The 13,532-nt window shown below is 42.6% G+C and overlaps 1 protein-coding gene across 16 annotated transcripts in view; it reads left to right on the forward strand.

The window, feature by feature from the left end:
• The window catches only part of NTM (neurotrimin), an 840,076-nt gene that overhangs the window by 679,572 nt on the left and 146,972 nt on the right, over positions 1–13,532 (forward strand). For all 16 annotated transcript variants that reach the window (XM_020791964.3, XM_078379837.1, XM_072979117.2 and 13 more), the window contains one exon: positions 837–1,069. In XM_020791964.3, the coding sequence (XP_020647623.2) occupies positions 837–1,069 (233 nt within the window). The remainder of the gene's footprint in view (positions 1–836; positions 1,070–13,532) is intronic.

Raw genomic sequence — 13,532 nt, forward strand, 5'->3', positions numbered from 1 at the left:
AGATTATTCTTCCTCATCTTAGAAGGCTTTCGGGCTACTCAGATTCTGAGACAGTTAGGAAGCTATTCACGTAGGTATCAATCTGCAGACTGCAGTCTCCTGTGCAGTGCTTTTTGTGTGTGTGTGTAGCTGCAGGTAGAATTTGGGGGAAAAACACACATTTTATCTAGTGAATAAATTTTTAACATTATTTATTTTAATCTTTAATTGGGTAATTTGAACAATTGTGAAATTTCTTTATTTATCTAAGACTTGGAATACTGTATTCTCGAAGGCTTGGACTACTACTGACATATTTTTGATATTTACAAATTTTGCAAACAAAAAACAAATATTGAATATTGCAAACAAAAAAAACAAATCTTGCTCGGTAAAGAAAACAAAAGTGGAAAACTCAGGGGAGAGTGGCATGACTTGCAAAGAAATTAGAATGGGTTGATACCAATGAATGTGCCTGAGGAATTTAAGGGAATAGAGGCTTTAGTGACGACCGGGAGGAACATGGTATTTGGGTACCGAAGGAATATCTCAACACCAGCTTCGAGCTATGTGTAACTGTGAAATAATTGATAGCCTTTCTTTTGGAAAGCCTCCAAAATGGATCTGAGGGTTAAGGTTAAAATTTCAGATGGAGCAAGATGCCCGGAGCTCAGCCTTTAGATCCAGGTAAAATGCTGACATTTTCCCTTTGGGAGAATTGAGGGGCTGGCTCCTAGAAACTGCTGTTCACAGCAAAGCTTTAAAAAGGGAAGAAGTCAAGAGTTAGAAATATCCTGAAATAACTTTTTATAAATCTTTGTCTCTGATCATCATCTCTTTCCCTCTTCTCTTTCTAGGTGCATCGTGGATAACCGTGTGACCCGGGTGGCCTGGCTCAACCGCAGCAGCATTCTCTATGCTGGCAATGACAAGTGGTGCTTAGACCCCCGAGTGGAGCTTATCGCCAACACCAAAACCCATTATGCGATCCGCATAAATGATGTGGATGTGTACGACGAGGGGCCCTATACTTGCTCGGTGCAGACGGACAATCATCCAAAGACATCGCGAGTCCATCTAATTGTGCAAGGTGAGTCCTTGAGGGAACTCGTTCTGGTCGCTAGTCTAGAACGAAGAAGTATAAATCCTTGCTTCTTTCATATTTGTGGATTAGAAAGAGGAGAGTACACACTTTCCCCTCCACTTGCTTGCAAAAAGATAAGTTGCTGTTTTTCAGTCTCGACAACATTTGCAACAACAATGTTGTAAAAACAATTGAAGTAGCAAAAAAACAAAGATAGCTGATATCTTTTAAAAATAAGAAGCATTAGATAGAGAGTTTGTATCTTTTTCATCTGCCAGCCAGTCCTTCTGCATTTGATGTTAGTATGCTCTTCACAAGGAAAGGAGACACTAGGTTTCAACACAGGTTTGTTGGTTTGTTTGTTTTTGCACAAATTCCTGAAATCTCAAGGGTGGGGAAAACACTCTTCTTGTTTTTGCACTGATGGCAAGGAAACTGTTGAAAATTTTCACTGAGGTATGTCATTCTGACAAGACAGTCTATGTGGCTGAGGATGAACTTGACTAGTTCCCTTACATCCCTAGAAGAGAGGACATGATTTGTTTGGCCTAGTAAGCAGCATGCAGTTTTGGCAGTGCTTCAGTGGTATAAGGAACCCTTCAGTTAAAGAGTTGGCTGGTTTCTTCCATGCCTTTTTCTAGCCTTCCATTGGCAAATGTGCTCCCCCAGATATTTTGAACTACAACTCCCATGATCCTTCATTATTACCTATGGTAGCTAGGGTTTATGAGAAAAACCTGGGAGATAACAGTAGCCCACCATTCTAGGGGGCAGAAGACGGTCTTAGTACAGCCTGAACATGACTCAATGAGAGGGCACATGATTTACATGCATATCTTTCCCCAGCTTCTCCAGGTAGAGCTAGAAAAGGCTGCCTGAAATCTTGCAGGTCTCTTGATGGTCACTGTTAACAATACTGGTCTAGGTGTACGCATGGTCTGACACCATTTTCTTTTCTTAGTTTTGCTCAGGCTTGGCTTCCTCCTGATTCATCCTTCTTTCACTTTAATGTCCCCAGCACACACTGTTTCTTCATATGACCGATGTTATGGTGAAGCAGGAAAATGTAGCCTTTTATGGAGGATACAGCATGAGCAAATGGGAAAAGAAGGAGGAGCTTGGGCTTGAAGAATAAGGCTGGAGATTGTGTGGCAGATAAGGAAAAATCAAGTGTAGAGACTGGATTGTAGCGTTATAGGACCCAGATGTAGTGTGATCAAACACACCAAAGAATCTCTATAGCAAGCAGGACTACTGGCTGGATTCAGGGAAGAATGTCCAAGAGTTCATTTCACTACCTGAAGAGAATTTCTAGTCCTGACATTTGAACCAACGCACCTGAAATTGTGCTAGCAACACATGAGAAAACCAAATAAGCAGCCAAAGAAAGAGAAAGCTCATGTTAATGTTCAGGTTCAGTAATGGTCCCACTGCGTGCTTGAGTACATGTGTACACACACATAGTCTTGGTGTTTCCCCTCCATGTTTGTACTTAATTTTAATGGTGTCAAGTGTGGAGTCAGTTGCCTCCTAGATGAACATTATGGCTATATAAATATACGAGCTGAAAGATCCTGAAAGAGTAAGCTAGGAGTGCAAACCTTTGCTTTCTAGTCTTTGCAGGCACTTGGAGGGATGAGAAATTTCAATTATTTTCACCTCGATGTACAAGAGGGCAGAATATTTTCTGGTGATATTGACCCATGGATGTATAACTTCCTCAATCTGTGTAATTTGCACAAAATACGGTGGCTACTGCCATACACACAGACATTTAAAAAATCTGGAGCATCAGATGGATTATTTCCAGCTGTTAAAACCTTCTGTGCTTGTCCTGCGATTGTCTGGATATGTTTGGGATGGCTCTCCTTCTCAAAGGGAAACAACACTTGCTTTGCATAGGTTGCCCTAGGACCACTTTGGGGTACATGGGAAAAACCTTAACAAACAAAAGGAACAATAAGCCCCTCCTTGCCTTGCTGTCTTGCAGGAGACAAGGTTTGAACATTTTTTAGCTAGGTGAATCATGATGTCAAGACAGCTAAATAAATGAGAGGGAGGGGGAAAGAGTTTAGCCATTCTTTTCCTCCCTCTCCACTTCCCCATCCATACTGTAGGCAAGCAGATGAGTACCAGAAAAAGAAAAGAGAGTGAAATGTTTGTGACATGTTGGAATCCTGGAGCTGCGATAGACTTTTGGGCTAGAATTGATGTCCAAATGTTGAGGCTAGATTGTAATCCCTTTACTCTCTCTAGGGGAGCAGGCAGGGAACCTTCTTAGCATGACACGCCAGCTTGAGTATTGGAATCTCATCTAGGGCTAATTTTCGAATGCTGATGGGTGTATTGATTTGGAACAAGGTGGGCTATGAAAGGCATTGGTCTTGTACACCAAGTCTTCCTAAGCTAATCTGTTGTCAATAGACTGGAGCTGAGCATTATTGACAGATTAATGAATAGAAGGGGGGGGAGAATCCAGACTATTTTCCTTATCTTTTTTTTATTATTATTATTATTATTATTATTATTATTATTATTATTATTATTATTATTATTATTATTATTATTATTATTATTATTATTATTATTACTATTATTATTACTATTATTATTACTATTATTATTACTATTATTATTATTATTATTATTTGTCCTCTTAAAATTATCAAGAATAAACAAAGCCTATTTTCCTGCCCCCTCCCTTTCCCATTGCCTGTAAACCAACTTTAGCAACCAAAAAAAATGGGGGATGTATTAATATAACGGACATTTTCTGTTTTGTCTTTCAAACTTTTATTGCCTGTCTGAACTTCTTAAATCAAAGTCATTCACAGGGAGGAAAAATATTAAATCTGCTGTTGGAAAGCTGGGGAAGTATAACCGTATTAAACTTGGTTGGTGCCATGTTTGCTGACCCAAATTCTTGATAATATCAGAAATTTAAAAAAAAAACAGCCCTATCCATTTACCATTTCATTTTTATTTTTATTTATTTATCTCCATGCCCTGCATAAGGAAAACAGAGCTGTAGTTAAGACAAAGTGACAAGGGCTTTGATGCAGGGTGCTGAAACGTAATAATAATAAAAAAATGTGTGCGGTCAAGTCAGTTCCAATATATGATGACCCTTTCCAGGGTTTTCTAGGTAGAGAATGCTCTGAAGTGTTTAACCCTTCCCATCTTCTGGGACTGTGCAGCTTGCCCAAGGCCGCAAAGACTGACTCTTCTGAGATGCCTGTGACAAACCCAGACCTACTGGGACCTGCCACACGTTACACTAAGCTGCCACCAACCATTCCCTATAAGAAGTCACACAGACCAGGGATGGATTTTTAAACAAATAAAGAATAAGGTTTATTTAAAACACAACACACAGGAAAATAAAACGATCAGGTGAATAACATAAAGTAACGTGGCTTATTCTCACTCATACAAGCATACAGTTTGGTTCACCCAGAACCCTTAACTTGAAGCACAGACCCTGAACCTATCAGTTCTGGCTAACCAACAGACACCTGAACCTATCAGGTTGGTACTCTGACACACAGTAGTACCCTGTCTGACACACAGACTCCCACAACAGCTTCTTCTTCCCAGCTGCTGCTTCGTCCCAACCCAGTGTCTCTCAGTCTCCCTCAGTGTGTGTCTCTTTCACCACACAGGCATCACATATTTATACAGTACAGCCCCTCCTCCTGATGTCCCGCCTTCCACTCCCCATAGGATGGAACTTTCCCTCCAAACCCATGACAGACAGGTAACATCAGTGCTGTATGTAACACCTCCCCTCTTTATAAGTTGTTTTGTAGGGGGAAAGCTAACGTGCTTTTCACCAAAAAACAACCTGTATAAAATACACAACAACAGTTATACATTCAATACCATATCATACTTACTCATACTTACATTCTAAGTTAAACATAGCAAATAGGCATTTAAACATTTACCATCTACATTACATCAATTTACCTTTATTCATACAAACCAATTCAAAACCAGGTACATTTAACTTTTGTCATCATTATATACACATAGTCCATGTTTCTTTCGCCGTCTTCATTCTTCAGGTCTTCTTGATAAGGCGTCAGCAACACAGTTTACTGACCCTCTGACCACCTTCACTTCAAAGTCATAGTCCTGTAGGTTTAAAGCCCACCTCATAAGTTTGCTATTGTGGGTTCTCATTGTCTTTAACCATTGCAATGGTGAATGGTCAGTACACAGAACAAAATGTCTTCCCCAGATGTAAGGCTTGGCCTTCTGGATCGCGTAGACTATGGCCAAACACTCCTTCTCCACGGTTGCCAAATGTCTCTCACCTTTTTGAAGTTTCCTACTCAGGTAGGACACTGGATGCTGGTCACCATTCTCATCCTCCTGGCACAGAACTGCTCCTACCCCGCTGTTAGACGCATCGGTGTAGATGATGAACTCCCGGTCGAAGTCTGGAGCACGCAGGACAGGATAGTTGATTAACGCCTCCTTCAACCTCTGGAACGCCGCCTCACAGTCGCTGGTCCACGGGATGCGGTCATCAGCCTTCTTCCTCGTCAGATCGGTCAGCGGAGCCGCAATCTCGCTAAACCTCGGGATGAACTTTCTGTAGTAGCCCACCAACCCAAGAAATGATTTGACCTTTTTCTTGGTGTTGGGTCTAGGCCAATCACGAACAGCTTCTATTTTGGCCTCCAGGGATTTTATCATTCCTCCCCCTACCATGTGACCCAAGTATTTTATTTCTGGGCTACCCAGCTGACACTTGCTGGCCTTTACTGTTAGCCCTGCTGCACTTAACCTCTGCAGCACTAACTCCAGGTGTATCAGGTGATCTTCCCAGGTATTACTGAAGATCCCTATGTCGTCAATGTAGGCCACTGTAAAGTCACTGAGCCCTGCCAAGGTCTGGTCCATCAGCCTTTGGAATGTGGCTGGTGCATTTCTGAGACCAAAGCTCAGGACTCGAAACTCATAGAGACCAAAAGGGCTGCAAAAGGCAGTCTTTTCTTGATCCCTGGGGTCAATTCTTAATTGCCAATATCCCTTTACCAGGTCCAATGATGAGATGAACCGACAACCCCCTATGGTTTCAATCAGGTTGTCTAGCCTGGGCATTGGGTAGGCATCAGGAGTGGTTACACGGTTTAATTTCCTGTAATCAACACAAAACCTAATGCTCCCATCAGGCTTGTCCACAAGGACTATCGGAGAGGACCAAGGACTAGAAGAGGGGACGATTATGTTCTCCCTCAGCATCTCGTCCAGCTCCTTCCGCACCTTGTCCCTATAGGGTCCCGTTACTCGGTATGGGGATACTGCCTGCGGGGGTGCATCCCCTGTGTGGATCCGATGCATCACTCCCTTCACTATCCCCGGCTTGTTGGAAAACACCTGTTGATATTTACTAAGCAGCATTTTTAGTTCTTGCTGCTGGTCTTGGGTGAGTGCAGGACTGATCTTTACCTCCTCTGGGTTGTATTTTACTTCCCCTCTACCCTCCCAGAAGGGTAATTCAGCTTCCTCACTCTCAGCTGCTTTTATCGCGAATAAAACCCTCTGCTCCCCTCTGTAGTAGGGTTTTAGGGCATTCACATGAACCACCCTCCTTGCTTGGTTCTCCTCCTGCTCTATTAGGTAGTTCAGGTCTGACATCTTGGAAATGACCCTATATGGTCCTGCCCATTTGAGCTGCAGTTTATTCTCTCTGCAGGGCCTAAGCCAAAGCACTTCCTCCCCTGGGTCAAAGTGCCTCTCTCTAGCTTTGCGGTCATACCATGTTTTCTGTCTGACCTTCTGAGCTTGCAGGTTTTCTTCTGCCAGCTCTAGATTTCGCTTTAGGTCATTCATCAAGGTGTCTATGTATGTCACAACGTCTTGTGGGTCATCCTGGGTGATCTGCTCCCAATTTTGTTTGATCAAATCAAGGGGCTCTTTCACCCCTAAGTGTGCAGCAAACATGTCAGAGTGACCCCTTTGTAAGATCATGGGGCGATACTTTTCAGGTACCACCAGCTGACTTCTGATCCCATCTCCCCCTTTTGAGATATCCCTCAGGGTTTCTCTATATAAAATCCCCTCTTCCTCCAGAAATCTCACTGGGGTTTCAGGTGTTAGCTGGGCGTCAGTCACCTGTTCAAAACACTTTTGGAGAGTGGCGTCTGCCTTTTGCTCCTGTCCAAATCTGCTGTCTGTGGTTAAGGTTTCCACCACAGCTTCTGAACTTCCCTCTGCTTCCGTCTCTGGCTCATCATTACCCCCCTGAACTGTCCCCGTGGTGGCTTGTGAGCGTGTAATCACTAGCACCCGTTTCACATGTTCAGCCAGGTCATTTCCCACGAGCACGGCTGCTGGCAGAGTCGATGAAATCCCTAGCCGCCAATCTCCCCTCCAGCCTTGAAAGTTGACAGGTACCTCTGCTACTGGCAGAGAGATTACCTGCCCCTCAATCCCTGCCACCTTTATGCTCTCATTTGGGATTATAAACTCCCTAGGAATAATATCGGGATGGCACAGGGTTACCTGGGAACACGTGTCCCGCAGCCCCCTATACTGACGGTCAAGTATTCCTACGTCCACCCCGGCTGTCTCAAACAACTGAGAATCTGTTTTTACCAGCAAGCAGCGCTTTACCTCCACAAGAGGACCATTTTCCTCAGCCTGATCAGCATAGGTAGCTGTTCCAGACTGAGTAGCCATGGCAACAGGCTCCCTCTGTGACACTGAGCCTTGCTCTTTCTGGACACAGAACACAGCTTTTGGCTTGGTCCCACTAGAATTCTGAGGCACCATTCCTTTTAGCTGCTTTAATTTCTCACACTCTGAGATTAGATGACCCTTTCCCTGACAGAAATAGCATTTTCTGGTGTATTTTGATTCTCTCTCATCTTGTTTTGGTTTTCCCTCCAAAATCTGAGGTCTTAGTTTCATGTCTGAGGGCTTCCCTTCACCATGGGCCCCTCCCCCTTGCTGGCTTTTCCCTGGTCCCTGAGAGTACTTGCTGTAGGTTTCTTTGGGTTTACCTACAGATTTCCCCTCACCCAAGGGCTTTCTTATTTGGGAAATAAAATCTGCGATCTCTGAGGCTTCTGCCACAGACCTCGGTTTCCTTTCCCTCACCTGGAATTTCAATTCCCCATGCAGGACTGAATAGAACTGTTCCAGTGCTATCAAGTCTTTAAGCTGCTCATAGGTCTCTGTCCCTTCCTGCGATAGCCATTTCTCAAGCAGCCTCACCAATTGGGCCCCCACTTGGGTAAAAGTCTGTTCTGGTTTTTTTGTGAGGGACCTGAATCTTTGTCTCAGCTGCTCCGCATTTATCCCATGTCTGGCAAACACCAGTTTTTTAAACTCTGCAAAATCTTTCATCAGTTCCTCAGGCATCTCGGCATAAACCTCAGCCAGGCTACCACTGATTAAAGACCGCATGATGGTCATCTTCTCAGTTTCCCTCACTGAGAAGTCCACAAACGCTCTTTCCACTAAGGAAAAGAACACCTCAGGACAATCTCCCTTGTGGTACACAGGGAATTTCTTCAGGTCAGCCTTAGACAATTGGCCTCCCTCAGAATCCCTATTGTTATTATTGTTCTGGTTCATCAGTTCCAGTTTTTTTAATTCAAACGCCATTCTCTCTTTTTCCAGAGCAATTTTCTCTCTCTCTCTCTCTAGTTCAAATTGCCGTTGTTTCTCCCTTTCCCTTTCTTCTCTTTCCCTTTCCTCCATCTCAAATTGCCTCATCCTCAGTTCATGCTGTTGGGCTATGAGCAATTTTCTAAGTTCTGGGTTCTGCTCTCCTGTGCTGTCACCTTGCACTGAGCCAAATTCATCCTCAGAACCTTGGTCAATCTGGGGGTCTTTCACTTCACTCATTTCGGCCATCTGGCTTCGAGTCAAGGGCATAACCCCCCCCTCAGAACAGGCTGCTTTAAAAGTCAAGCCTCAAAATAAAACGACCACTTTTTTTTTTTTTTTTTTTCAGAACCAGCTCTCCCTAGAGATTGCTGCTGTTCTTCAGCACTAACTTGCAACAGTATCGAGTCAGAGCCTACCCCCCCTCTGCTGGGCCTCTCAGCTGGCAAGCTAGCTCACTGTTACTACGCAGATTTGCCTCAGCTTTTTCCCGCCAAAACTAGGCTGCCTCAGAGCACCTTAATCTAAGTCTCCCCAGTTGGCACGTTCTTCTACTAGCGCACCTCCCCGTGAGGTACACCTAGAAGATTACCTACGCGCCTCAGACTGTCCCTGACTAGACCCCCCTTGCTCTGGGCACACTTGCCAAGGCTTTGCTGGACCGCTGGACAACTGGACCAGTCGTATCCCACACGCTGGACACCAATCAATGTGACAAACCCAGACCTACTGGGACATGTCACACAGTTACACTAAGCTGCCACCAACCATTCCCTATAAGAAGTCACACAGACCAGGGATGGATTTTTAAACAAATAAAGAATAAGGTTTATTTAAAACACAACACACAGGAAAATAAAACGATCAGGTGAATAACATAAAGTAACGTGGCTTATTCTCACTCATACAAGCATACAGTTTGGTTCACCCAGAACCCTTAACTTGAAGCACAGACCCTGAACCTATCAGTTCTGGCTAACCAACAGACACCTGAACCTATCAGGTTGGTACTCTGACACACAGTAGTACCCTGTCTGACACACAGACTCCCACAACAGCTTCTTCTTCCCAGCTGCTGCTTCGTCCCAACCCAGTGTCTCTCAGTCTCCCTCAGTGTGTGTCTCTTTCACCACACAGGCATCACATATTTATACAGTACAGCCCCTCCTCCTGATGTCCCGCCTTCCACTCCCCATAGGATGGAACTTTCCCTCCAAACCCATGACAGACAGGTAACATCAGTGCTGTATGTAACAATGCCTAGTGGGGAATTGAACTCCCAACCTCTGGCATGCCTGAATCACTGAGCTAGCTAGAGGGCACAAAAATTTGGTGCAGGAAGGATGCAAACCCATAAACTGGTTCTTCCTGCTTGCAAGTGTGTGAACCCACATTGTCTCAGCATATATATCACCTGGACATGCTCTTCTCTGGGCAGAAGGAAAATCAAAACAGGTGGGTTTAGCATAATAGCTATTTGGCTATTATATATATTTTTAAATGTATTTTTTCTTAAACTACAACATAAACATAAAATACATAAACCAAAATACAAATTGACTGTGTTCCCCACCACCCTAGTAAGGACCTCTAGCAATAATCCTCGTCTTCTTCTATCCATATTCTTCTTCCTTTATTGTCCTCTTCTCCAGAACTGCATTGATTCATGATTTGGAGCTTTCCCTTTTCCTCTTGTTAGCACATACTCAAGAAATCTGCCCCATATATCATAGAAATTATTCTTTTTCATCTCTCCCATCTTAACCTTTACATTACAAGTTAACTTATCATTTACAGCAATGTTCCATGTTTCATTATACCATTCTTCCATTCGAAATTCAGACTTTGATTTCTAATTCCTAGCTATTATTAATCTGGCTGCTGTTAATAAATTGGTAATCAATTCTCTAGTCATCTTACCATATTCCACGTTCTCAAATATTGATTACAGAGCTATCTCAGGATTAAATTCTATACCTTTTTCACATACAGTACATCATTTAGTTCTTTAAAGATTAGTTTCCAAAATCTTTGTACTTTTTTGCATTCCCACCACATATGAAAGTATGTACCAATTTCCTTCTCACATTTCCAACAGACATTCAGATAGCCAGCGCTAATGTTATTAAATTTTGTCTGTGTCAAATAACATCTTAAACCCAATTTGAAAATTTTTTCTCTTATTCTCACCAACATAAATCGTAAAACCCTCATTTTCCACATCTTCCTCCATTCTTCATCATTTATTCTTTTTCCTAAGTCTTGTTCCCACAATAACTTCAATCCTTCTTTCTCCATCTCTTCTTCTTCTATGAATCTATAAATTTTACTCACTGCACCCTTTACTGAATCGGACATCTGAATATCTTCATATGATAATATAAATTGTTCATACTTTGTATATTCTCTACCTTTATTATACTTCTTTACCCATTCATTCGTCCATTTTTCTAATTGCATATAATTCAACCATGACATATTCTTATTTTGAAGGATTTGTTTCATTTGATCTTTCAATCTCATTTTATACAACGAGTTTTTTAATCTAATCAATTTTTTCTTTAAATAATTCTGCATACACTTTCATATTGTCAGGAAAATTCTCTAATAACCCATTTTTAAAGACAATGTTAAATGTCTGGTACAAGTATAGAAAGAATTTATGTCCGTTTAACTCTCCGGATCATGAGTTCTACCCAGTTCTCCATTCTTTCCCTATGTTTCCATGTTTTATTAACGGACAGAAATGTGTTGGACAGCAAAATTGGAACGTTACAGTTCTGACAGAAGATATCTGATTTCCACAAAAGAGCAATACATTCTGTCAAGAAAGTTTCATGGGATCTTGTTCTTTTAAGGAGCAAGCTGCCCTGTCATCCAAAATGAAAGTCTCACTTAACTGCCTTTGAAGTTAATTGGATGTATTCAGAACAGTCTAGTATCTGTAAATGTTCTTGTGTATGTTGCTGGTCAATAAATGGCAACAATCTCTGGGGCAAACAGAGAGAGCTGGGAAATATAGCAGGGCTAAACTATTAAATTTGCTGAAACAAGATATTAAGATGAATTGTTACACAAGCAGACTGTCATAGCAGCATTGGCCACAAAAATTATGTGGATGGATGGATGGATAGATGGATGGAGTCATTTTTTCATTTGTTTGTTTGTTTGTTCATCTGTTTGATTACTGAATGATATCTTCAAACTGACAATGGTAATAGGAACCAAAGGGTTCAGTGGGCAGTTGTGGGGAGGGAATCATATTTTTCAGCATTTCATGGAGGAAAATGGGGTCACACCTATTATGCCTGCACTCTAACTACAAAAATACTGAGTAATTCTCTTTCCCCTTTCCCCGATTATGTATTGCTGAATATTTCACACCATCTCTTTACTCTGCAAGAGTCCATCTAGCAGAGATCCATATAAGATGCTGCCAGGTGAAATGCCCGATAATATGTTTTCACTGTTCCAAATACACACTTTACCATCCACAGTGTGTGAAATGAGAGGCTAAACACTTCAAAATTCATCAGAGTCCTTCTGGATGCATTTGGTGCCGAGCTAAAATGTACTCCTCCATTTCACCCACTTTTGGAGACAGACATTGGGACACCACTTTGACTGAAAATCCCAAAGTAGTTCCGGGTCCTGATGTTAACACTGCTCTAAAGGAAGAATTACTAGTTTAGCAGCATCTAATTCCTGAGATTTCATAGCCAAAATCATGGGTCTAGATGGCAGGTCCTTGTGATGTTACTAAGGTAGGGCAGGCAGAGCTTGAGAGAGAAATTAGTGCAATTCACACAGAAACTCTTTTGTGCTGAGCCAGTGAGTGCTGGCTGAGAATAGGTGAAGAGGGGTGTCACAGCAGGGTTAGGCAAAGTGTGGCCCTCCTCTTACGGCTGGACTGGGCCTCCCATATTCTTCCCCAATGACTATATTAGATAGAAGTGATAGACATTGCTATCTGAAAACACTGCACTTTGACCCCATCTCCTTTGAAGAATCCTTACACACAACAGCCAGACTTTCTCTTCCTCCAGTACTGCTCATGCAAAGGTTTGGGTAATGCAGAGGTAGTCGATGATGCCATAGCCCTTGCCAACAAAGAGTTCCAGGGCTTTGACCATGGAAGTCCAGGCTCCACTTCACCACTGGTCATGATGCAACCCTCCAAAGTCCAGGGATAGATAGGGGTGTGTGGCCTGCAGACCTTTGGGGAGTGGTCACCCGGATCTAGTCCAGTGTCTGCCTTCCCCAAGCAGCCAGCCAGTGCTAAATGGGATGACCAGAAGCAGTGTGTGGTGTCGACTGTTTCTTGCCCTCCATTCTCCTGATTGTGCCGATGGTATTATTCAGTGCCTCTGAATGAGAAGATTTTGTTCCAGAGTCACGGCTAATAACCATTAATAAGCCAAAGGTTGAATAAAGGTACTGGATATATATAGCAAGTAAGATCTGTTCTATTACAGCCATGCCTGCACTATACCCTTGTGGGCTGTCTTGTATATTTCCATATAAAGCAGCTATAATAAGGCTGTTAAGTCTCCAGTGTGTGCTTCCATTGAAAGGAAACCAGTTGGCTGGCATTGCCCCTAGACAAGTTACCAGCTCAGGGAATAAGAATATATTGCACAATATTGCCCTACCTTTTAAGCTAGCCAACTACCTTAACCATGTCCTTTTCTATGCTTACCCTAGGGATTTTTTTAAGTGTCTCTTTTTATGTGTCTGGTTTTGTTTCAAAAAGCTCATTTTTATAAATGAAATGCTTTCACATCAGCTTGGCTCTGTTTTCTGTGTTTCATTTTGCCTTGCTTGATGCGAAAAGTGCACCACC

The sequence above is a fragment of the Pogona vitticeps genome, chromosome 8 (genome assembly GCF_051106095.1).
Source record: "Pogona vitticeps strain Pit_001003342236 chromosome 8, PviZW2.1, whole genome shotgun sequence".
NCBI lineage: Eukaryota > Metazoa > Chordata > Lepidosauria > Squamata > Agamidae > Pogona > Pogona vitticeps.